At 41.3% G+C, this 25170-nt stretch overlaps 2 protein-coding genes across 2 annotated transcripts in view; one reads left to right on the forward strand and one right to left on the reverse strand.

Moving 5' to 3' along the window:
- The window catches only part of LOC311131101 (anosmin-1-like), a gene marked incomplete at its 3' end in the record, with an annotated part of 145612 nt that extends 133123 nt beyond the window's left edge, over positions 1-12489 (reverse strand). Inside the window, exon 1 of the mRNA XM_084163914.1 lies at positions 12217-12489. Within this exon, the coding sequence (XP_084020040.1) occupies positions 12217-12393 (177 nt within the window). The 5' untranslated portion in view covers positions 12394-12489. The remainder of the gene's footprint in view (positions 1-12216) is intronic.
- Positions 12490-17381: 4892 nt separating this feature from the next.
- On the forward strand, positions 17382-24911 carry LOC311130967 (fetuin-B-like). The gene is made up of 7 exons (XM_084163800.1): positions 17382-17672; positions 18187-18297; positions 19193-19280; positions 19498-19664; positions 19826-19921; positions 20101-20184; positions 22987-24911. The coding sequence occupies exons 1-7, from the start codon at positions 17472-17474 to the stop codon at positions 23449-23451; spliced, it is 1212 nt and encodes a 403-aa protein (XP_084019926.1). The 5' UTR covers positions 17382-17471; the 3' UTR covers positions 23452-24911.
- The last annotated feature ends 259 nt before the right edge of the window (positions 24912-25170 follow it).

A 25170-nucleotide genomic window follows, 5' to 3' on the forward strand; every position in this document is an offset into this window, starting at 1 on the left:
CCTGTACCCCTACCCCTCTCACCCCTGTACCCCTACCCCTCTCACCCCTAACCCCTCTCAACCCCTGTACCCCTACCCCTCTCACCCCTTTCAACCCCTACCCCTCTCATCCCTGTACCCCTACCCCTCTCAACCCTGTACCCCTACCCCTCTCAACCCCTGTACCCCTACCCCTCTCAACCCCTGTACCCCTACCCCTCTCAACCCCTGTACCCCTAACCCCTACCCCTCTCAACCCCTGTACCCCTACCCATCTCAACCCTGTACCCCTACCCCTCTCAACCCCTAACCCCTCTCAACCCCTGTACCCCTACCCCTCTCAACCCCTGTACCCCTACCCCTCTCAACCCCTGTACCCCTACCCATCTCAACCCTGTACCCCTACCCCTCTCAACCCCTAACCCCTCTCAACCCCTGTACCCCTAACCCCTAAACCCTACACACTCAACCCCTGTACCCCTACCCCTTTCAACCCCTAACCCCTCTCAACCCCTGTACCCCTAACCCCTACCTACTCAACCCCTGTACACCTAACCCCTACCCCTCTCAACCCCTGTACGCCTAACCCCTAACCCCTACACACTCAACCCCTGTACCCCTAACCCCTACCCCTCTCAACCCCTGTACGCCTTATCCCTAGCCCTCTCAACCCCTGTACGCCTTATCCCTAGCCCTCTCAACCCCTGTACCCATAAACTTCCTAACCCCTGTACACCTAACCCCTACCCCTCTCATCCCTGTACCCCTACCCCTTTCAAGCCCTGTACCCCTACCCCTCTCATCCCTGTACCCCTACCCCTTTCAAGCCCTGTACCCCTACCCCTCTCAACCCCTGTACCCCTACCCCTCTCAACCCCTGTACCCCTAGCCCTCTCAACCCCTGTACGCCTAACCCCTACCCCTCTCAACCCCTGTACGCCTAACCCCTACCCCTCTCAACCCCTGTACGCCTAACCCCTACCCCTCTCAACCCCTGTACGCCTAACCCCTACCCCTCTCAACCCCTGTACGCCTAACCCCTACCCCTCTCAACCCCTGTACGCCTAACCCCTACCCCTCTCAACCCCTGTACGCCTAACCCCTACCCCTCTCACCCCTGTACGCCTAACCCCTACCCCTCTCAACCTCTAAGCCATATTGCTTACACTCATCCAATCCTTTCAGATATACAGTACGTGAAGGGTTGTAACAAAGCTGGTTCGGTGATGAGTAATCATTCCTGAGACATATAGACTTGTTTTCTTCTCTAGCCAATGCCTAGGCTTTAGCTCAGAGAGCTAACATAGTTTTGTGTCATGTAAAGCAACCCAGGTTTAAACTTCATGGGTCGCAGGGGCAAGTTGATTTGGGAGTGTTCAGAGCTGTGAGAGTTGGTGGTAAGGTCACCTACAGCCAAACTGACTTTGAAAGTCCTTCGCAGAGAGAAGAACCCATCAGAGAAAACAGGTCTGCATGTCTAAGACAGGAGAGGAGAGAAAGAGCGATGAAGAATAGCTTCATTCTTCCAACACACACACACACAGTCTCTCCACGGTCTAAAGCAGCCAACCCCAATAAGCGGCCCGCGGGCCAGATCCGGCCCCCAAGAGCCAAATGTCTGGCCCACACTGACAGCATTGGCATTCACTTGTTATAATAAACATGAATTTAATATCCGCGGCTCTGCTTTATTTTGAAATGATCCCACACCTTGACCTGTGGCCTTTACCGCGTGCATACGTAAGACGTGCTTCGCGCGCTTTGCGTACTCGTCTCCGCTCGACTAGCTACCTAGTGTAGTGTCACACACACACAGTAGCCGCAGCCGCTCGCCAGTTAACCCTCTTTCATCAAAAGGACTGACCACTTCCTCACAAAAAAATCTTAAAATCCAGTCAAACCAACATGGCATTCGCCAAGATCCGCAAGGTAGACCAGGAGAACCGTCAGTTCAAAACTGACTGGACTGAGAGGTATTGCTTTTTTTTTACCGGACCACAACAGTGCTAAGCCCACATGCTTAATATGCATGCAGACTGTAGCTGTAATCAAAGCGGACAATCTGAAGCGGCATTTTAACTCCATTCATGCTGTCAGTTTTAATGCAAACTACCCAGAAAAATCTGACCAGCGCAAACAAAAAATTGCAAGCATGTTAACGTCATACAAGCACTCGGTTTTAACTATGTGTAAAACAACATCGGCACAAGAGAGCGCAACAGCTGCCTCATTACACGATTCTTGGAAGCTTGCAAGAGCTAAGAAGCCATTCGCCGATGCAGAGTTAATTAAACAATGTGCAATCGACATGGCTGCCGAAATTTTTAACCAAGAGGAACCAATAAAAAAAATAAGTTGTTGAGCTGTTGAAGCAAGTGCCGCTGTCGGCTAACACGGCAACCAGAAGAGTGTTTTTCCAGTCTACTCACAGATTTGAGGAAAACCGAAGCATTCTCACTGGCAATAGACATTTGACAGACATTTGAGTCATTTAGCAGACGCTCTTATCCAGAGCGACTTACAGGAGCAATTAGGGTTAAGTGCCTTGCTCAAGGGCACATCGACAGATTTTTCACCTAGTCGGCTCGGGGATTAGAACCAGCGACCTTTCGGGTACTGGCACAACGCTCTTAACCACTAAGCTACCTGCCGCCCAATAGACTCGTGACCGAACCGACATGGAACAGCTGTCTGTGTTCGCAAGATTTTTTGATGGGAAGACATTCCGGGAGGAGCTGCTGTGTTTGATTTCTCTACCCGGGCGTAGAACCGGGGAAATAATATTCAACGAGCTGACACAGTTCTTCGAAAAGGAATGGCTTAGACGTGAGTAAAATTGTCTCTGTTGTTACCGACGGGGCTCCGTCAATGGTGGGACACCGCCAGGGCTCGGTAAGCAGGCTTTCTGCCGTTAACCCAGCACTCCTGGCATTTCACCGCATTATTCACAAGTCAGTTTTGTGCGCAAAATTGTGTAGAAAAATGAAAGAGACCATGGATACTGTGACTCGACTAGTTAACTTTGTCCGTGAGAGCTCTCTGCAGCATCGCCTTTTTAGAGCATTCCTCAAAGGAAATGTCAGCTGAACACAAGGATCTTTTGCTCCACAATGACGTTCGCTGGCTGAGCAAAGGACATGTGTTGGAGAGGGTGTGTGACCTGCGTGATGAACTTGTGTCATTTTTTATCCAGCCTGCAGAGCCAAAAAGCCAGCGACTTTTTGAGCTTTTTAACTGACAACAAGGTGATATCAGATCAGTAACTTTTTTGTGTGACATCATGTCTCATCTAAATCACCTTAACCTGCGACTACAAGGCAAGAACCACACTGTTGCTGACATGTATGAGGCGATTGAAGCTTTCCGGTCAAAGCTGCACCTCCTGAAGAGAAACATTCATGGGAGAAAGTTGCACTTTCCACGTCTGCGTGAGCATTGTGAGAATAATAAAATGCAGGAAGATCCAGCAATGAAGGATTTTGTGTCCAGGCTGGCAGAAAACTTCAAGGAAAGATTTGAAAGCTCCCCTAATCTCTCAGCTGACATCCTTCTCTTCGTAAAACAGCCGTTTTCTGTGTCAGCTGACGGACAGCGGACTGCAGAGACCAAAAAGCTGGTGCCTTCCATAGATGAGGCTGCTCTTCAGATGGAAATCCTGGAGATGGGAACATCTGATTTGCTCAAAGCTCAACACAAGGATGCACTGGTGAGTGACTTTTGGATCAACGTGGTTCCCCAAGCTCGTTTTAAAAACACCAGAGATATTGCAATGCTCCTACTCACGATGTTCCCCTCAACATACAGTGGGGGAAAAAAGAATTTAGTCAGCCACCAATTGTGCAAGTTCTTCCACTTAAAAAGATGAGAGAGGCCTGTAATTTTCATCATAGGTACACGTTAACTATGACAGACAAAATGAGAAAAAAATATCCAGAAAATCACATTGTAGGATTTTTAATGATTTTTTTTGCAAATTATGGTGGAAAATAAGTATTTGGTCAATAACAAAAGTTTCTCAATACTTTGTTATATACCCTTTGTTGGCAATGACACAGGTCAAACGTTTTCTGTAAGTCTCACAAGGTTTTCACACACTGTTGCTGGTATTTTGGCCCATTCCTCCATGCAGATCTCCTCTAGAGCAGTGATGTTTTGGGGCTGTCGCTGGGCAACACAGACTTTCAACTCCCTCCAAAGATTTTTTATGGGGTTGAGATCTGGAGACTGGCTAGGCCACTCCAGGACCTTGAAATGCTTCTTACGAAGCCACTCCTTCGTTGCCCGGGCGGTGTGTTTGGGATCATTGTCATGCTGAAAGACCCAGCCACGTTTCATCTTCAATACCCTTGCTGATGGAAGGAGGTTTTCACTCAAAATCTCACGATACATGGCCCCATTCATTCTTTCCTTTACACGGATCAGTCGTCCTGGTCCCTTTGCAGAAAAACAGCCCCAAAGCATGATGTTTCCACCCCCATGCTTCACAGTAGGTATGGTGTTCTTTGGATGCAACTCAGCATTCTTTGTCCTCCAAACACGATGAGTTGAGTTTTTACCAAAAAGTTCTATTTTGGTTTCATCTGACCATATGACATTCTCCCAATCCTCTTCTGGATCATCCAAATGCACTCTAGCAAACTTCAGACGGGCCTGGACATGTACTGGCTTAAGCAGGGGGACACGTCTGGCACTGCAGGATTTGAGTCCCTGGTGGCGTAGTGTGTTACTGATGGTAGGCTTTGTTACTTTGGTCCCAGCTCTCTGCAGGTCATTCACTATGTCCCCCCGTGTGGTTCTGGGATTTTTGCTCACCGTTCTTGTGATCATTTTGACCCCACGGAGTGAGATCTTGCGTGGAGCCCCAGATCGAGGGAGATTATCAGTGATCTTGTATGTCTTCCATTTCCTAATAATTGCTCCCACAGTTGATTTCTTCAAACCAAGCTGCTTACCTATTGCAGATTCAGTCTTCCCAGCCTGGTGCAGGTCTACAATTTTGTTTCTGGTGTCCTTTGACAGCTCTTTGGTCTTGGCCATAGTGGAGTTTGGAGTGTGACTGTTTGAGGTTGTGGACAGGTGTCTTTTATACTGATAACAAGTTCAAACAGGTGCCATTAATACAGGTAACGAGTGGAGGACAGAGGAGCCTCTTAAAGAAGAAGTTACAGGTCGGTCTGTGAGAGCCAGAAATCTTGCTTGTTTGTAGGTGACCAAATACTTATTTTCCACCATAATTTGCAAATAAATTCATAAAACATCCTACAATGTGATTTTCTCAAAAAAAAATCTCAATTTGTCTGTCATAGTTGACGTGTACCTATGATGAAAATTACAGGCCTCTCTCATCTTTTTAAGTGGGAGAACTTGCACAATTGGTGGCTGACTAAATACTTTTTTTCCCCACTGTACATCTGTGAATCAGCATTTTCTTCAATGAATGCTATCAAGAGCCAGGACAGAAACAGACTCTCAGATTCACATCTTGGACAGTGCCTCAGGATTGCCAAAACAGAATACAAGCCTGACATCAGAAAGTTTGCCTCATCCCGTCGCTCTCACTTCTCTCACTAATTGGTGAGTGAACCAGATCCAATTATTTTTTTGCTATTTTTCAATCTTCTTGTGGTATAATAATTATTACAATGAAATAACCATTTCATATTTAATAGCATGTTTCCTACTAAATATGCTACACAGCTTAATTAAAAGTAAATGGCATCCAACTAGTTAGTAAAATTTTAAACTTAATACACAGCAATAAAAAAATAATACACAAATAAAAGCTAATTAATTAAATTGTCACATTAATATCAAACACTTTTGGTTGTTAACAGCTTGATATGATTTGGTTCACATATTTTAAAAGTTTAAAAACTAATGTGGCATATTCTGATAACACATTTGAAAAGTACCTAACTAAAAATCTCTGTCTGTCTGTGTTTGTCCTTCTGTCTCTTCTCTTAGAAAGAGCGCCTGAACGCAGATATCCAAAGCCCGCCTGAACGCAGATATCCAAAGCATGGGTGTTCCAGACAGAAGTGTGTGTGTGTGTGTGTGTGTGTGTGTGTGTGTGTGTGTGTGTGTGTGTGTGTGTGTGTGTGTGTGTGTGTGTGTGTGTGTGTGTGTGTGTGTGTGTGTGTGTGTGTGTGTGTGTGTGTGTGTGTGTGTGTGTGTGAATGTGTTTGCTGGACTTTTTTTTTGCTGACTGTTTGCACAGAATATGCTCCAGGGGCATTTCATAATTAAATAGTTGGTTTTGGACTAATTTAGTATTTTTCATTATTCTCTTATGTGACTCCTAACACCACTACTAATAATTATAAAATCACAATAGAAGTGAAAACTGATCAAACATAAAACTGTCGCCAAAAAAAAAAACATGTTGGCCCTCAGCTTGGCATGCCTGACCAAATTTGGCCCTTTTGGAAATCTAATTGGGGAACCTTGGTCTAAAGGATCTGGGACATTTAATAGCAGGGAACCCAATGTAATCTGGCCTCTCCTGAGGTCTCAGGGCCTTCTACACAATGCCATCTAACACTATCCTATCTAACACTATCCTATCTAACACTATCCTATCTAACACTATCCTATCTAACACTATCGTATCTAACACTATCCTATCTAACACTATCCTATCTAACACTATCGTATCTAACACTATCCTATCTAACACTATCCTATCTAACACTATCCTATCTAACACTATCGTATCTAACACTATCCTATCTAACACTATCCTATCTAACACTATCCTATCCAACACTATCGTATCTAACACTATCCTATCTAACACTATCATATCTAACACTATCTAACACTATCCTGTCTAACACTATCCTATCTAACACTATCCTTTCTAACACTATCATATCTAACACTATCCTTTCTAAAACTATCATATCTAACACTATCCTATCTAACACTATCATATCTAACACTATCCTATCTAACACTATCCTATCTAACACTATCCTTTCTCTTTCCATTCTCTCTGCTGGAGGAGAAGATCCGCCAACTGAATGGTGAAACACCTGCAACCCTCACAGCTGTCTGGGCTGGCAGGGCTTGGCATTGCTCAAAGGAGACAGTCAAACTGACTGACTGACATAAATGCATTGGCATAAATGATAGCTAGCATTGACGTATGTGGTGTATCAGAAAACCCTTTGTCTGCCTGGCCCCAGATAACCCCAGCTCCAGTGAGGTGAGGACGACAGGGTTCCAATACCCAGTCCAGCTGCAGCGCAGCGCTTCTCTCTGTGGTGACAGGAGAAGGCAACACGAACCGTGTCATAAACAGCATCACTTAACCCACATGCAGGAGAGGAAGGACATAGCTCATTCAGAACTGAGAATGAGATCAATGGCCTCAGGTCTGGTGAAAAGCTTCTGTAGATACTAGAGCAGGTATATATAATCTCTCTAGATACTAGAGCAGGTATATATAATCTCTCTAGATACTAGAGCAGGTATATAGAATCTCTCTAGATACTAGAGCAGGTATATAGAATCTCTCTAGATACTAGAGCAGGTATATATAATCTCTCTAGATACTAGAACAGGTATATAGAATCTCTCTAGATACTAGAGCAGGTATATAGAATCTCTCTAGATACTAGAGCAGGTATATAGAATCTCTCTAGATACTAGAGCAGATATATAGAATCTCTCTAGATACTAGAGCAGGTATATAGAATCTCTCTAGATACTAGAGCAGGTATATGGAATCTCTCTAGATACTAGAGCAGGTATATAGAATCTCTCTAGATACTAGAGCAGGTATATATAATCTCTCTAGATACTAGAGCAGGTATATATAATCTCTCTAGATACTAGAGCAGGTATATAGAATCTATCTAGATACTAGAGCAGGTATATATAATCTCTCTAGATACTAGAGCAGGTATATATAATCTCTCTAGATACTAGAGCAGGTATATAGAATCTCTCTAGATACTAGAGCAGGTATATAGAATCTCTCTAGATACTAGAGCAGGTATATAGAATCTCTCTAGATACTAGAGCAGATATATAGAATCTCTCTAGATACTAGAGCAGGTATATATAATCTCTCTAGATACTAGAGCAGGTATATATAATCTCTCTAGATACTAGAGCAGGTATATATAATCTCTCTAGATACTAGAGCAGGTATATAGAATCTCTCTAGATACTAGAGCAGGTATATAGAATCTCTCTAGATACTAGAGCAGATATATAGAATATCTCTAGATACTAGAGCAGGTATATAGAATCTCTCTAGATACTAGAGCAGGTATATGGAATCTCTCTAGATACTAGAGCAGGTATATAGAATCTCTCTAGATACTAGAGCAGGTATATTTAATCTCTCTAGATACTAGAACAGGTATATAGAATCTCTCTAGATACTAGAGCAGGTATATATAATCTCTCTAGATACTAGAACAGGTATATAGAATCTCTCTAGATACTAGAACAGGTATATAGAATCTCTCTAGATACTAGAGCAGGTATATAGAATCTCTCTAGATACTAGAGCAGGTATATAGAATCTCTCTAGATACTAGAGCAGATATATAGAATCTCTCTAGATACTAGAGCAGGTATATAGAATCTCTCTAGATACTTAAGCAGGTATATAGAATCTCTCTAGATACTAGAGCAGGTATATGGAATCTCTCTAGATACTAGAGCAGGTATATAGAATCTCTCTAGATACTAGAGCAGGTATATATAATCTCTCTAGATACTAGAGCAGGTATATAGAATCTCTCTAGATACTAGAACAGGTATATAGAATCTCTCTAGATACTAGAGCAGGTATATATAATCTCTCTAGATACTAGAGCAGGTATATAGAATCTCTCTAGATACTAGAGCAGGTATATAGAATCTATTTAGATACTAGAGCAGGTATATATATAATCTATTTAGATACTAGAGCAGGTATATAGAATCTTTCTAGATACTAGAGCAGGTATATAGAATCTATTTAGATACTAGAGCAGGTATATATAGAATCTATTTAGATACTAGAGCAGGTATATAGAATCTTTCTAGATACTAGAGCAGGTATATAGAATCTTTCTAGATACTAGAGCAGGCATATAGAATATCTGTAGATACTAGAGCAGGTATATATAGAATCTATTTAGATACTAGAGCAGGTATATATAGAATCTATTTAGATACTAGAGCAGGTATATAGAATCTTTCTAGAAACTAGAGCAGGTATATAGAATCACTCTAGATACTAGAGCAGGTATATAGAATCACTCTAGATACTAGAGCAGGTATATAGAATTTTTCTAGATACTAGAGCAGGTATATAGAATCTCTCTAGATACTAGAGCAGGTATATAGAATCACTCTAGATACTAGAGCAGGTATATAGAATCTTTCTAGATACTAGAGCAGGTATATAGAATCTCTCTAGATACTAGAGCAGGTATATAGAATCTCTCTAGATACTAGAGCAGGTATATAGAATCTCTCTAGATACTAGAGCAGGTATATAGAATCTTTCTAGATACTAGAGCAGGTATATAGAATCTCTCTAGATACTAGAGCAGGTATATAGAATCTCTCTAGATACTAGAGCAGGTATATAGAATCTCTCTAGATACTAGAGCAGGTATATAGAATCTCTCTAGATACTAGAGCAGGTATATAGAATCTCTCTAGATACTAGAGCAGGTATATAGAATCTCTCTAGATACTAGAGCAGGTATATAGAATCTCTCTAGATACTAGAGCAGGTATATAGAATCTCTCTAGATACTAGAGCAGGTATATAGAATCTCTCTAGATACTAGAGCAGGTATATAGAATCTATTTAGATACTAGAGCAGATATATAGAATCTCTCTAGATACTAGAGCAGGTATATATAATCTCTCTAGATACTAGAGCAGGTATATAGAATCTCTCTAGATACTAGAGCAGGTATATAGAATCTCTCTAGATACTAGAGCAGGTATATAGAATCTCTCTAGATACTAGAGCAGGTATATAGAATCTCTCTAGATACTAGAGCAGGCATATAGAGCCTGGAAAGTGTTTAACAAACATCCATCTGTAATAGTAATCTGTTACATTCCCTGATAAAATGGACTACATTTGACCACTAAGATATTTTACGTAAAACAAATTCTGCGACTCTGCAAATGTCCTCGAGAGCTTTCGACTGTGATTTGGTGGTCCCTCTGATCTAGCAGCTTCGGACGTGCTGTGAAGCTCTTTCTCTCTTTGGCTTAGGTCAGCACCTTCAGTTCACCTATCCCCCAGGAGTAAATCACCCCAGACAGGAGAAGGAAGGATGACCACGGGAGAGGATGACATCAGGGAGAATAGACTGTCTGTCTGTTTGTCTGTCTGTCTGTCTGTCTGTCAGAGCTTGTAGGTGGTGTGGACGGCTGCATTGGTGACCTTTGAACTTAACCCTACCCGGCTACCTACCTACCGCCGAGAGGAGACACACACATCGCTCAGGGAAACGCATGACACACACAAAACACACACGCTACAAGGAACACATACAGAACAACACACAGCAATACTCACTAAGCAGCAGGCTGACTGAGGTGTGAACTGAAAATAGTGAGTGTCACATTCCAGTGGTAGGAAGCAAACCAAGCCAGGGTGGGATTTTCTCTCTCTCTCTCTCTCACACACACACACACACACTCCTGTGGCTGGTGGTATGATGTGTTTTGGCACACAAACACACATGTGGACGTGACTTGACTACAGTAATTTCTCAGATGATGTCATCTGTGGCTGTTATCTCAGGCAGATCGCTCAAGAGTGACTTTGAAATTGGACGTCTATCCATGTCCTAAGGACATCGGGAAATGCCTTTCACAACTGGCCACCAGGGGCAACAGTGAGCGCTATGGGTTCTGCTAAGGTGATGTGGACAGGTGTGGCAGAAGGACGTAATCCCATGACTCATGAGGTTGTGTGTTCGATCCCAGTGGTGGACACTTGTTTTGTATTTGATTGTTTTAACCCTATCACAAACCTTAACCTTTACCTTAACCTTATTTTATTTGAATGTTTTAACCCTATCCAATGCCTTAACCCTTAGTCTTCTAAATTTGACGTTTGGAGCAACTTCTAAATTTGACGTTTGGAACAACGAATAATAAACGTCTAATTCTGCAGTGAGACTGTGAGATCGTGTTGGTTATCTAGAAATGTCTGTGGTTCCACCACACAGCATATGAAGTCACATCATCATCTCAAACTCACATTATCATTCATTAAAAAGTTCTGCACAGGAGCTCTGATAACGATCTGTGTTATAAATGTACTTCAATAAAGTTAAGTGGAGGAGCCTGGGAGCATTTGAGCCTGCAGTACACATCATATTCTTCTATAGGAGTATTTGTCAATAGGTCCTATCAGAAGGGTAACAATAACTCCTTGAATGAAAGGCAGAAAAAGGAAATAAACATACTGCCCTTCATGTGATCTTATAAATGGTCATTTATCCTCAAGGATTTAGGTCCTAATAGCTAGAAGGAATCTACCTCGAAGGTATAGCCTCTACACCAGTGGTTTCATTCCACTCTACAGCTCCTTCGTGCTTTCAGACCAAATGTTCTCTCTCACACCCTCAGCCAGCCCCAGCTCCATTCTCCTCCCTCTTCGGAGCTGTGAATCAGAGGCACGCCAACACCTCTCACCCCAGAGCGGGGACTGGACTCCCAGTCATTCAGAGGCCACTCTCATTACCCCTCCACCCTGCACCCAGGTGGCCGCGGATCTAATGCCTTGGCCAGTTCCAGAACCCCCCCCCCCCCACACACACACACACACACCCCTAGCTCCAGCCCCCCCACTCATGCCTTACATCCCATTCTGTCAGACCGAAGTCAGGAAAAGTTTGGTGCTTAATGACTTTCCCACCCACTAAAGCGAACGCACATGTTGAAGACGTTAAGGATAATATGGCTTTCAGTGGTCTACCTCCCCAAGGAGTATTGTCACAAATGTTGAACAGCTTGACTTCAGCCTAAATACTAACGTTAAAATGCATGTTACCCACATATTATGCACATGCTAATCAGTTTCGTATATTGTGCATGTATTGCTTATTTTCATTCAGACATAGCCTACCACACTAAATAAAACGAAATACCATGAACAACACTAAATAAGCACAACGTGAGCGCAGGTTCATACTTTCAAACATCAAAGTGTGTGTGTGTGAAATTCGTCGGTTTAAATTAAATGTAATGATTTTTACCTGAAGATGTTTAAAAGATGCTGTGAGTTGTGCCATGTGCAGAGTGAGGCAGCGCGAAGTGCATCTCGCGCTGTTAATTTTCTCCCAAACCGCCGCGTCTTCAGCAACAGTCCTGCGCGCAGAGCTCAACGCGATCAAACAGCACATAAAGACAACGGTAACCCGCCACAATGTCATTCTGTTGGCTGAAAACAGTCAAAAATAAGATCAATTTCTCTACAACAGATTTTGTTTTTAAGTCCTACTCAGCCCGTGTCAATTCCTGTAGTTGACTTTGAGAGTCAGCTTTGGAATGGAGAGATTCCTGCTAGCTGTCCGCAGGAGATGTCACGCCAGACACTCCCACCCACCAACGTTGCTCGTGTGGCACCTCATCACTTTGAGTCCTGTCGAGACGAGCAGATGGACACATCTAGGCTCTTTTGGAGTTCTAACTCAGTATCAAGGAGGTTAGCGCAATTTAGCCTAAATTATTCAATTGGGGTTTGGATATAATTAAACGCACTACAACATGTACTTTTCCATATCCACTGTCTTGCCATTTATTAGTCAGTGTAATGAGCAAAACCTGTTGAGGTGCTAATTATAGAAAGTTAATGACGGAGAACACCTAGTTTTTTTTTAGCAAGTTTGGGTTTCCTAGTTTAATTAAACAAAAATATTGAAGACAAGAAAGTTTATATTTAAAATAAGATTTGATTTTCTCAACTATTCCTTCTAAAAACACAAGACACAAAGGGTAGGCCTATCTTTGAATTTTATATGACAGAATTCTAATTTATTGCTATCCATTTATCAAGTTGTAGCTATTTTATTAACTATGTTTTGTGGTATAGCCTTTTATAGTTATTTATCCTGGTTGCACACATATGAACCTATGTGATCACATTAACACACTATTACATTTAGGTTTGATTTAGGTTCAAGATCTGTTCCATGTGGACATTAATCACAGCCATAACCTCAGTGATATTTGGAAAAATCCATCTGACACTGAACAAACTTCAGATCTTAAGTGTTCTAATATGGGAGGTCTAGGTCTCAAGCAAGCAACACCTGGTTCATGCTAGAATTACAGCAATGTTCTGGGAATTTCAATGTACCCTTATAAAGGTCCAAATCGTAATTGTCCCAGGGTCTGTGTGCAATTTTCCAGGTGGACGGGAAAGAGCTGGATGATCTCTCCAAATAAAAGTAGAGAGAAAGAAAGAGAGAATGTGAAAAGCATTGACTCCTGGCATGCCTTCTCCCAATGGCAGCAGGAGGGCTTTTAACCCGATTTGGGGTTATGAGACGTACGTGTTCAGAGTGATTTGCACAAAATATGTGTAATCACTTGTTGAACTTCTATAGTATATAAATGAAAGCGTTATTAGGTTACAGAAATGAGGGTGAAATAATAATGCTTACCTCAGTCTGCTGATCCCCTGGGAAGGAGAGAGAGATAGAGAGAGAGAGAGAGAGAGAGAGAGAGACAGAGAGAGAGAGAGGGAGAGGGGAGAGAGAGAGAGAGAGAGAGAGAGAGAGAGAGAGAGAGAGAAAGAGAGAGAGAGAGAGAGAGAGAGAGAGAGAGAGAGGGAGAGGGGAGAGAAAGGGAAGAGAGGGAGATAAATACTATAGCACACAGGCCTGACTAAGTTGAGTTGTAGCCAGCTGAAAACATACCAGCGCTTCTGAATCTATTCAAATCCTGTCAAAGGGCAAGGTTATGTAAATAAGGCAGCTTTTATAGAATATAAGAATCTCAAGGAGAGGGAGAGAGATCCACTGGGAGTTGTTGCTCGACAAGTCATTTGCAGGAAATGCCAGAGACATTCTCTTTGCATTCTCAAAGCTCTTTGTTTTACTAATAGATAGCGGTAATTCCTTGGTAACACATGCATTTCCTGTATGTTTCTATAGTCTCCTGAGTCCTGAACCAAACATAATGCACTTTTTCATGCAACAATATCCTCAAGAAATGAAGATAAGACTCCTACACAGTGTCATACGGTCATTACTAAGGTCATGTTGAAATTGCTGTTTCCCTTTCCCATCCCATCTCAACCATTAACTAAACACTACACACCACCAAAACCTCTGTTTATGTTTACATTTAATTAGGACTATCTTCAATGACTGGTTGAAGGCAAGGCCTTTTGAGGTGATGCAAGATCAACAGGGCACACACATATTGCTGGCCATCACAGTGACCACCAAACAGAATAGTTTCATATTTTAAAGAAACATCCTGCTCAAGTTTGTGAATAAACCAGTAGTAAAACAAAACACTCACAAGCACACACAGACTGCCCATATCAGAAACACGTATAGTCTGTCCAATTCCCCTCTTTGATTAAAACCAAATGTTCCTGATCTGTCAGCATGTGAGGACGGAGGGAGCTAGTCAACATTTCTGGCAGAGCCAAATTGACAAGTTAAAAGTCATATATTTAAGCTCTTTACCTCAGCTGAAATCTTTCGAATTTGATTTGCAATTGGAATTTTTTGTTGGTATATCATAGCGTTTCTGACAGTGGGATTTGTCCTTCAGGCTTGGGTCTAAATCAGATGTGAAGGCTTAACTAAGATGGCCAGCTTCAGATGTGGTCCCTGTCTATTCCTGCTATTCATACATTTACCCCAGTAGCTTTAGCTATTCACATCTAATTTGCTGGGGATATGTCAGTCTTCCTGATTCCTTTGTCCCCAAACTGAACAGTCTTTGTCTAAGAAACACTCAAAACAGATGTACTTTACATCTTGTGACAATTTTGAAACAAACATATGAATGTAAATTATTAGAACATAATGAAAACAATACTAGGAATATACTATAGGTCACTGCATCAGTTTGACACTATGAGCCAAAACACAGTCAATAGTCCTCTAATGCAGTGGTTCTCTGTGGGTGATGCAGTGGTTCTCTGTGGGTGATGCAGTGGTTCTCTGTGGGTGATGCAGTGGTTCTCTGTGGGTGATCCACAGGGGGTACTTGAGAAGACTCAATAGACCATAGGCCTACTGGTAAAATGCACATGAAGGGGTACTTCAAGGGTACTCCGGGCATTGTTCTACTGTGCGTTGAGAAACATTGTTCTACTGTACGTTGAGAACCACTGTTCTACTGTACGTTGAGAACCACTGTTCTACTGTGCGTTGAGAACCATTGTTCTACTGTATGTTGAGAACCACTGTTCTACTGTACTTTGAGAACCATTGTTCTACTTTATGTTGAGAACCACTGTTCTACTGTACGTTGAGAACCATTGTTCTACTGTACGTTGAGAACCATTGTTCTACTGTACGTTGAGAACCATTGTTCTACTGTACGTTGAGAACCACTGTTCTACTGTACGTTGAGAACCACTGTTCTACTGTGCGTTGAGAACCATTGTTCTACTGTACGTTGAGAACCACTGTTCTACTGTGCGTTGAGAACCATTGTTCTACTCTACGTTGAGAACCACTGTTCTACTGTACCTTGAGAACCACTGTTCTACTGTGCGTTGAGAACCATTGTTCTACTGTATGTTGAGAACCACTGTTCTACTGTACTTTGAGAACCATTGTTCTACTTTATGTTGAGAACCACTGTTCTACTGGGCCTCAATTGATGTATCTTTGCACCCTTTTTCACATTATTTTATGACATGGCTCCTGTGATTCTCAGGATGCTCAGAAGGTAAGCAGCGGAGCATGTTCTTCTATATCCTTGGTTGTTATGCTGTTTGAGGACAAGCACTGATGTGAAGGTAATGTGTTGGGACAACACTGATTGTTTAGAGATTATAGCAGTTATAGAGATACTGTGTCGCTTTTGGAGCACTATTATGAAGTGGATCACTATTCAACAGCATTAAAACAAGACACTTGAAGCTGGCTCTAGTCTCTCGGTCCTCTGAATATCTGAAAATATCAGTTATGTTTGCTCAGTTGGATGAACAACAACTAAGCAATGGAGTGCGAAATCCAACGCAATTGGAATAAGGTTTTCCAAGACCTGTCAATAGCATAGAGATTGAACCCTCCATCAAAACAGCTCATGTTATACTATCTCTGGGATGAGGTGTAAACACCTCTCAGATTATTCCAAATGTTTGATTCACTACAGATAAACATAATGAAAATAAAGCCCTCTTAGAAGACAAGATACAGGTTCCACAGTTCCATAAGAGTTTCCAAATGGAATTCCTTCCCAGACACAGGAAGAGGAAAATAAACATCTTTAGGTATTCTACTTCAATCTTTAGGCCTTCACCATCAAATAACAGATCTCTGTAAGACCTGGTGGTCATCATAGTCATCACCAACCAGAGCAGGATCAATTAGTTAGCCAGCTAAATTGACTAAATCTTCTTAAATAACGTTTTATTCTTTAGTAAGATACGCTTCAAATGGGCAAGGCCTTATTGACGCAACAACCAGAAAATCAATAGTTATTTCTAGTTGTTTATTGACTCAACAACCAAAGCACATATCTACGTTTAGCTTTCATTATGAACCAGAAAATCAATAGTTATTTCTAGTTGTTTATCAAAATTAGCTGGCTAACTAACTGATTCTGCTTTGTAGTATACCCCTCAGGTGATTAAAGCTCTGCACGAGCTAAAGGCAATAGAAGTTTAAAAGTCCGCATCCATATTTATATTATATTCTGTTATGGTATTATTAAAGGCACGTTGCACGTTCAAATTCCAATCCTGTTTCATTCAAGCGCTCCATGGCACTCCAGGGAATGATTAGGCCAACACTGCCGCCTGTTGGTGAAAGGACAAACTGCAATCTACCAAGACGCAAATCGCGCACAACTGTTCAGATCCGCTGTATATTCAGATCATAATTTGGACTGTGTCAGTCAACGTCACCACTTTTTCATTGGGAGACTTTGACCATGTGGTCGATGTGGTTTGGGTTACATTTTAGACACAAATCGTTCGGATATTCTGTCATATAATATTATGTATATTGTAGAAAATCACATGTGAAAATGCATAAAGGCAGTTGTAGCCTAGTAGTAGGGCCTAGATCTTCCGTCAATTAGCGGGTTTGACAGATACAATTATTCAAGAAACATGTTTTTGTTTTTGTTTTGTTAAAACAATAAAATAAAATAAACTTTCTTTCTTGGCTCCGTTTCAAAATCTCTGTTTTCTTTTTGGATTCCAAAAGTCACTGCCACAAAGTAAACAGATGTGGTAGGAGGAGAACAAGGTATCTTTTTCCACTTGACATTTTTCCACTTTGCCGACAAAAAGTTTATTAAAACAATTAAAATGGGAAAATGTACCTGGATTTTACTGTTAACTTATATTTTGTGCGCCTGGGCACAGATTATCGAGTTATCGCCCACACCTTGCAACGACAAAGCTGTGGAGAAGCTTTCCAAATTGGCGCTCACCTACATCAATGAAGACAGAACCATGGGGTATAAATTTGCCCTCAATAGAATATCCAACGTTCATCTTCACGCTCAGGTCAGTTTCCTGTCTATTATCAAAGAATGTTGCTGTCAATTTATTTTAAACTCGGGAATTTACGTTTAAGAAAATCAACTACTAGCCTAATGAGTGTTCGTTTGTGTCGGGCCTACGTATGCCTTGTCCCCCAGGCTAATTGAGCATTGGCATAAGTGTCTGGTGTACTGTATGCATTCTTTTAATATTATGTGACGAGATGCAGACCTGTTGTAACGTCAAAATTAGATCAGATTCTCGTGTATCAGCTCTTGGGATAGTGGTATCATGAGAGCAGGATTAATAATGGGCTTATCTTGAAATGACACACACACACACACACACACACACACCTGGCATTTAGCCACTATTGTATGCTCTTTATCTAATGAGTAAGAGACTGGCAAACCCATTCTGAATAGAAGGGAAATCTAATGTTGGTCGTTTAACATTCTCAGTCTGGCCAAGAGAGGGAAAACACAGGCTCATGTTGTGAGTCTGATATTTTCCTCCATCTTTAATGTTTGTCTCTCAGGGTCCAGCTGGAAACGTCTACTACCTCCTTCTCGACGTGTTGGAGACCAAGTGTCATGTCTGGAGCCCCAAACCCTGGAAACGATGTGACGTCAGGCCCTTCATGGAAACAGTATGTCACCCTGATACAGAAATTAATTATGTTTATCATACACACACACACACACACACACACACACACACACACACACACACACACACACACACACACACACACACACACACAGCAGCAGCGGTAGTTTTTCTTCCCCATTTCACAGTCCCACCAGCACGTCCATTGTGCCCAGATGTACACTACAGTTACTACTCCTGGACCTGAATCAGTGACTTTAAGTTCCTGTTTTGTCCTAATAAACACACAGCAGTTTTCACCGCCTCTGTTTCACTCTCCTCTTGCCTTGAGGTCCCCGAGTGGCGCAGTGGTCTAAGGCACTGCAGCGCAGTGCTAGCTGTGCCACTAGAGATCCTGGTTCGAATCCAGGCTCTGTCGTAACTGGCCGCGACCGGGAGACCCATGGGGCGGCGCACAATTGGCCCAGCGTCGTCCAGGGTAGGGGAGGGAATGGCCGGCAGGGGTGTAGCTCAGTTGGTAGAGCATGGCGTTTGCAACGCCAGGGTTGTGGGTTTGATTCCCACGGGGGGCCAGTATAAAAAATAAATAATGTATGCACTCACTAACTGTAAGTTGCTCTGGATAAGAGCGTCTGCTAAATGACTAAAATGTAAAATGTCGCCAACGGCACTGGACGTGTTACTAATAACATACTGTGGTACAGTAGAGGCGTGACCCGAGAAACACTGTCATGGCCGTCCGTAGACAATGACCTCACCATTCAGCGTGCAGAATTCAGTATAGAAAGTTGGTGAAATTGGTCTCTGCGCTAGTTTTTAATATAGTTTTAATATACTCCAGAACTACTGGACTGAGTTTTCCCTGAGATTGGATGCATTTAATAGAGTCCAAGCAATAATGATTTGATTGATGATGACATTGTTTCCCCTTGCAGCAAATCTCTGGGAACTGCAACACCACCATTCTCCACACAGCCGAGGGATACTCCTACCTTTACAGCTATGACTGCACACTGGCGCCTGGTACTGTATCTCTACTGTACTCTCACTTTTCTACATACCTAGATAGGCAACCCCAGCACTTGACCTCAATGGGTGCACCCGAGACACTTTAAAACCCTTCTTCAGGTGTCACAAAGATCTGATCTTCTGTGCAGGCCTTTGCAGAATATGTACCTGGAATGGACCTAATCCCCCCCTCTCTCCTCTCCCCTCTCCCCTCTCCCCTCTCCCCCTGCAGACCCTCCAGAGAAGCTGCAGCAGACATGTCCAGCCTGCCCCTTGCTGCTGCCTGTAGACAGCCCCCAGGCGGTGCACGCCGCTGGGCTGACCCTCCACAAGTTCAACACGCAGAGCACCCTGCCCTCCAGCCTGGCTCTGCAGAACCTCACCAGGGCCTCCGCACAGGTAGCTAGCCAGGCTGCTAACTTGCTCTTATAGATTGATTGATTTGTATTTGATGATTAAACGTGTACACAAGGCATCTCATATAGTGAGAGCAGTAGACATGTTAACGGTAGGCTTTTCCCATGAGCGGATCTTTTCTGTCATTGTCTATGTTCCCCCAGAGTGGGCCCATGCCGGCCACCTTAGTCGAGTACACCGTGCAGGAGTGTCGCGAGGGCTATGTGGGCATGTGTGTGCCAACAGACAAGAGCGGAGACGTACGTATGTGCCAGAACCCATGGCAACATTTTATATCACAGTGCCTTGCCAAAAGTGGAGGGGATGGAATCGAGGAGATGAAATAAAATGCCATACCACTGCAAACCATTGTGTTGTTTCCCCATAGTCTATAAAATGTGAAATTCAGTTACTCTGAGTTACAACCTTTCCCTTGCAGCCAGCTGGGTTTTGTAAGGGGGCTGTGTACGGAGCTATCGGCCAGCCAGACGTGGATGTCTCTTGTGAAATATTCCACCCACAGGTATTGTCAATACGCCTACATGATGTCTTTGTTTGTTTGGGCTTGGGCTTTGCTTATCTGTTCAGTTCTGGGAATGAGACAGAGCACCAGTCACAAGAGCTGTAAACAACAGCAGACATACAACTCAATGAGAGCAGAGACAAATGGTGTCCAAACCTAAACTGCAATACATCTTAGTGAAATCTCAGTTTGACTGGACCCATGATGAATCCTATATTATAAAATCCTTTCTAAAATTGCCTGATGGGAGTTTTATTGCGTTGCATTGTACTGTGTTTTATTGTTTTATTGTGTTGTTGTATTGTTGTGTTGTATTGTTGTGTTGTATTGTTGTGTTGTATTGTTGTGTTGTATTGTGTTGTATTGTCGTGTTGTATGTTGTGTTGTATTGTTGTGTTGTAATGTTTTGTGTTGTTGTGTGGTATTGTGTTGTTGTACTGTGTTGTATTGTTGTGTTGTACTGTGTTGTATTGTTGCGTTGTATTGTTGTGTTGTGTTGTTGTATTGTTGTGTTGTACTGTGTTGTATTACTGTGTTGTATTGTACTGAGTTGTATTGTTGTGTTGTGTTGTTGTTCTGTATTACTGTGTTGTATTGTTGTGTTGTATTACTGTGTTGTTTTGTTGTGTTGTACTGTTGTGTTGTACTGTGTTGTATTGTTGTGTTGTGTTGTTGTGTTGCACTGTGTTGTATTGTTGTATTGTTCTGTTGTGTATTTGTGTTGTATTGTTGTGTTGTATTACTGTGTTGTTGTGTTGTATTACTGTGTTGTATTGTTGTGTTGTATTGTTGTGTTGTATTGTTGTGTTGTACTGTGTTGTTGTGTTGTATTGTTGTGTTGTACTGTGTTGTATTACTGTGTTGTATTGTACTGAGTTGTATTGTTGTGTTGTGTTGTTGTTCTGTATTACTGTGTTGTATTGTTGTGTTGTATTACTGTGTTGTGTTGTTGTGTTGTATTGTTGTGTTGTACTGTGTTGTATTTTTGTGTTGTGTTGTGTTGTTGTGTTGCACTGTGTTGTATTGTTGTATTGTTGTGTTGTGTATTTGTGTTGTATTGTTGTGTTGTATTACTGTGTTGTTGTGTTGTATTACTGTGTTGTATTGTTGTGTTGTATTGTTGTGTTGTATTGTTGTGTTGTACTGTGTTGTTGTGTTGTATTGTTGTGTTGTACTGTGTTGTTGTGTTGTATTGTTGTGTTGTACTGTGTTGTATTGTTGTGTTATATTGTTACAGTGTACTGTGTTGTATTACTATGTTGTATTGTTGTGTTGTGTTGTTTTGTGTTGTACTGTGTTGTATTGTTGTGTTGTGTTGTTTTGTGTTGTACTGTGTTGTAGTACTATGTTGTATTGTTGTGTTGTGTTGTATTGTTGTGTTGTATTACTGTGTTGTATTGTTGTGTTGTTGTGTTGTATTGTTGTGTTGTGCTGTGTTGTATTATTTTGTGTTGTACTGTGTTGTATTACTGTGTTGTATTGTTGTGTTGTGTTGTACTGTGTTGTATTGTTGTGTTGTATTGTTGTGTTGTACTGTGTTGTATTGTTGTATTGTTGTGTTGTATTACTGTGTTGTATTGTTGTGTTGTATTGTTGTATTGTACTGTGTTGTATTGTTGTATTGTTGTGTTGTTGTGTTGTATTGTTGTGTTGTACTGTGTTGTATTGTTGTGTTGTGCTGTGTTGTATTGGTGTGTTGTGTTGTACTATGTTGTATTACTGTGTTGTATTGTTGTGTTGTGTTGTACTGTGTTGTATTGTTGTGTTGTTGTGTTGTACTGTGTTGTATTGTTGTGTTGTACTGTGTTGTATTACTATGTTGTATTGTTGTGTTGTGTTGTACTGTGTTGTATTGTTGTGTTGTGTTGTTGTGTTGTACTGTGTTGTATTACTATGTTGTATTGTTGTGTTGTTGTGTTGTTGTGTTGTATTGTTGTGTTGTACTGTGTTGTATTACTATGTTGTATTGTTGTGTTGTGTTGTATTGTTGTGTTGTGTTGTATTGTTGTGTTTTACTGTGTTGTATTACTATGTTGTATTGTTGTGTTGTGTTGTTGTGTTCTATTACTATGTTGTATTGTTGTGTTGTGTTGTTGTGTTCTATTACTGTGTTGTATTGTTGTGTTGTATTATTGTGTTGTGTTGTTGTGTTCTATTACTGTGTTGTATTGTTGTGTTGTAATGTGTTGAATTGTTGTGTTGTATTGTTGTGTTGTACGTGTTGTATTATTGTGTTGTGTTGTACTGTGTTGTATTGTATTGTTGTGTTGTTTTGTACTGTGTTGTATTGTTGTGTTGTACTGTGTTGAATTGTTGTGTTGTACTGTGTTGTATTGTTGTGTTGTGTTGTACTGTATTGTTTTGTACTGTGTTTTATTGTTGTGTTGTACTGTGTTGTATTGTTGTGTTGTACTTTGTTGTATTGTTGTGTTGTACTGTGTTGTATTACTATGTTGTATTGTTGTGTTGTGTTGTTGTGTTGTACTGTGTTGTGTTGTATTGTTGTGTTGTATTATTATGTTGTGTTGTTGTGTTCTATTACTCTTGTTTTATTGTTGTGTTGTATTGTTGTGTTGTACTGTGTTGAATTGTTGTGTTGTATTGTTGTATTGTACTGTGTTGTATTGTTGTGTTGTGTTGTACTCTGTTGTATTGTATTGTTGTGTTGTATTGTTGTGCTGGATTGATGTGTTGTTTTGTTGTGTTGTATTGTTGTGTTGTGTTGTATTGTTGTGTTGTATTGTTGTGATATATTGTTGTATTGTGTTGTGTTGTTTTATTGTATTTTACCTTCTTCTCTAGGGCATTGATGTTTTCCATGACATGACCCCTCCTCGACCCCCAACGATGCCTGAAGTCCCCATCTTTGTTCCCAAAGTCCCCATTATCATCCCCTCCTACCCCACAGCACCCCCTCCTCTTCTGGAGGAGCCCCAACCACAACCCTTTGACCCCAATGTCCTGGTCAACCCTACATTTATCTCCCCCAACCCCCCTATCCCCAACCCCAACCCTTCGTCCTCCAGCGAGTCTCAGGAGTCTCAGGAGACTCCAGTCTCTCCAGGAGTTCCAGACTCGTCCTCCGAGGAGCTGGGGGCAGGTGTGGCTCGGCCGCCCTTCAGCTTCCGTTACCGGCCCCTGCGCAGACGGAGGCAGGCCCTGGTGACAGCCAAGCCCCCTCACACCCCTGTCTTTCTGGCTGAGTTCCCCAGCTCACCCTCTCCCTTCCGCTCCTGCCCTGGTCCATCTCGCTACACGACTGTGTAAACCAGACTAGGATAGGGCCTCGTTCAGTAGGGCACAACGTTGTGCAACATTCATAAAGAAATGTATGGCTTTTCTATCTGAAACGTTTGGTAGGTTGTATCCTCCTGAACGCATCTCAGGCATGGCTTTAAAGTTAGGAGACTGGTATAAATTGTAGAGTTTCATCCAAGTGCTTATCCTGCGTACGTTTGATATTTTAGTTTGTTAATGATCATCTCTTCACTGAAAACATATTCAGACATTAGTCGTTATCTAGCCTGCAGCTTTATGTTTCGGAGGTTTCTTTGAGACTTCAGTTCAGACGTTCTCATCCGATTTAAAAACAGCTAAATAAACACTTACAATGTGATGAAAAGTGTTGACTGTTTGTATAATAGTTCTTTATCTCTCTGTTGGTGACATATTTTATTTTCGGGCCAAATCGCCATGGGATTCATTGACACATAAACAAACATTTACAATAATTCACTGGGATCATTCAGTGATCATTCTTCTTCCAGTGTTCTCTGCAGTGCGCATCGCATAAAGAGTAAAACCTTTATTTTTTTATTTTTTATACATAATAGTAAATAAGGTTATCCGAACAATAGTTATATCCCTAGAGCAGTAAAAAAATATACATACATACATATATACATACACAACACAATCTCACACTCAATTGGTGCAAATATGTACAAAAAGTATTTCAGCAGATTTCGTGCGTTTTTGTGCGTAGCTTAATTAATGTGAAAAGACACTTTTTTTTGTGTGTGACTTAATTCATAGGAAAAACATTTATTTGGGGGCAAACTTCTGAAAAATCTTTTGAAAGTTATTATAGCAATAGCATGATGGGCACTGGTGTTCAACACAGCTTCTTTTGTGTGTCCCACATTTATTTATATATATAGATATTTTTAAACGTGTTACCAACCCAATATTGTTAATCAACCAGGTTGTCACCAAAATAATTATAATATAACAGTAGCCTTGTGTTGATTAAAAAAATATTAATGCCAATACTGTTTTCTATGCTTGTTTTCGCTTAATACTTTGTGCTACTGGTGACTTGTAAAGGCCTTTTTATTCTGTAGGCAACAGTAGGCCTACACAATTTTCTTCATAACGCATTTCATATTTCGTGCAGCCTACAATTTTCATCATAATGCATTTAATACAAGGCTCCACTTTTTCGTGTACATTACACCATTTCTTTCATAATGCATTTTATACAAGGCTATGTCGAATTTTATGAAGGTTGCCAGATTTTTTGGGGGGGAAGGGTATTGATGAAGGTATTTGATTTGGGAATGGGGATACATTTTTAGGATGGGAAATGTATAATACACACCATAATACACACACATGCACACAAACACTTACACACATATACACACACTCACTTTTTTTGTACTCATGTTATGGCCAATTCTTGACTTTTGTATGAATTATTTGAAATAAAATATTTTATCTAGTTGTCATGTATTCATTATCTTTAACGGGTTAAGTGTTTGTAGTTTGCATGTTTCAGTAATGATTAACATGGTTAAATAGTCATAAATCTCTGCATGATTTAGCTTTTGGTACAGTATATTTGGCATTTTTATACATATTCTATATTTCCACTGAAGAAATGGTGAGAAATGCTGTCTGAAGGCATTCGGCTATGGGTTTCACAGCACTATAATAATGATACAAGTTACATCAGCTTAAAAAGGGTTTATTTACAACCTATGG

This window comes from Coregonus lavaretus, assembly GCF_964263955.1.
Source record: "Coregonus lavaretus genome assembly, chromosome: 6".
Classification (NCBI taxonomy): Eukaryota; Metazoa; Chordata; class Actinopteri; order Salmoniformes; family Salmonidae; genus Coregonus; species Coregonus lavaretus.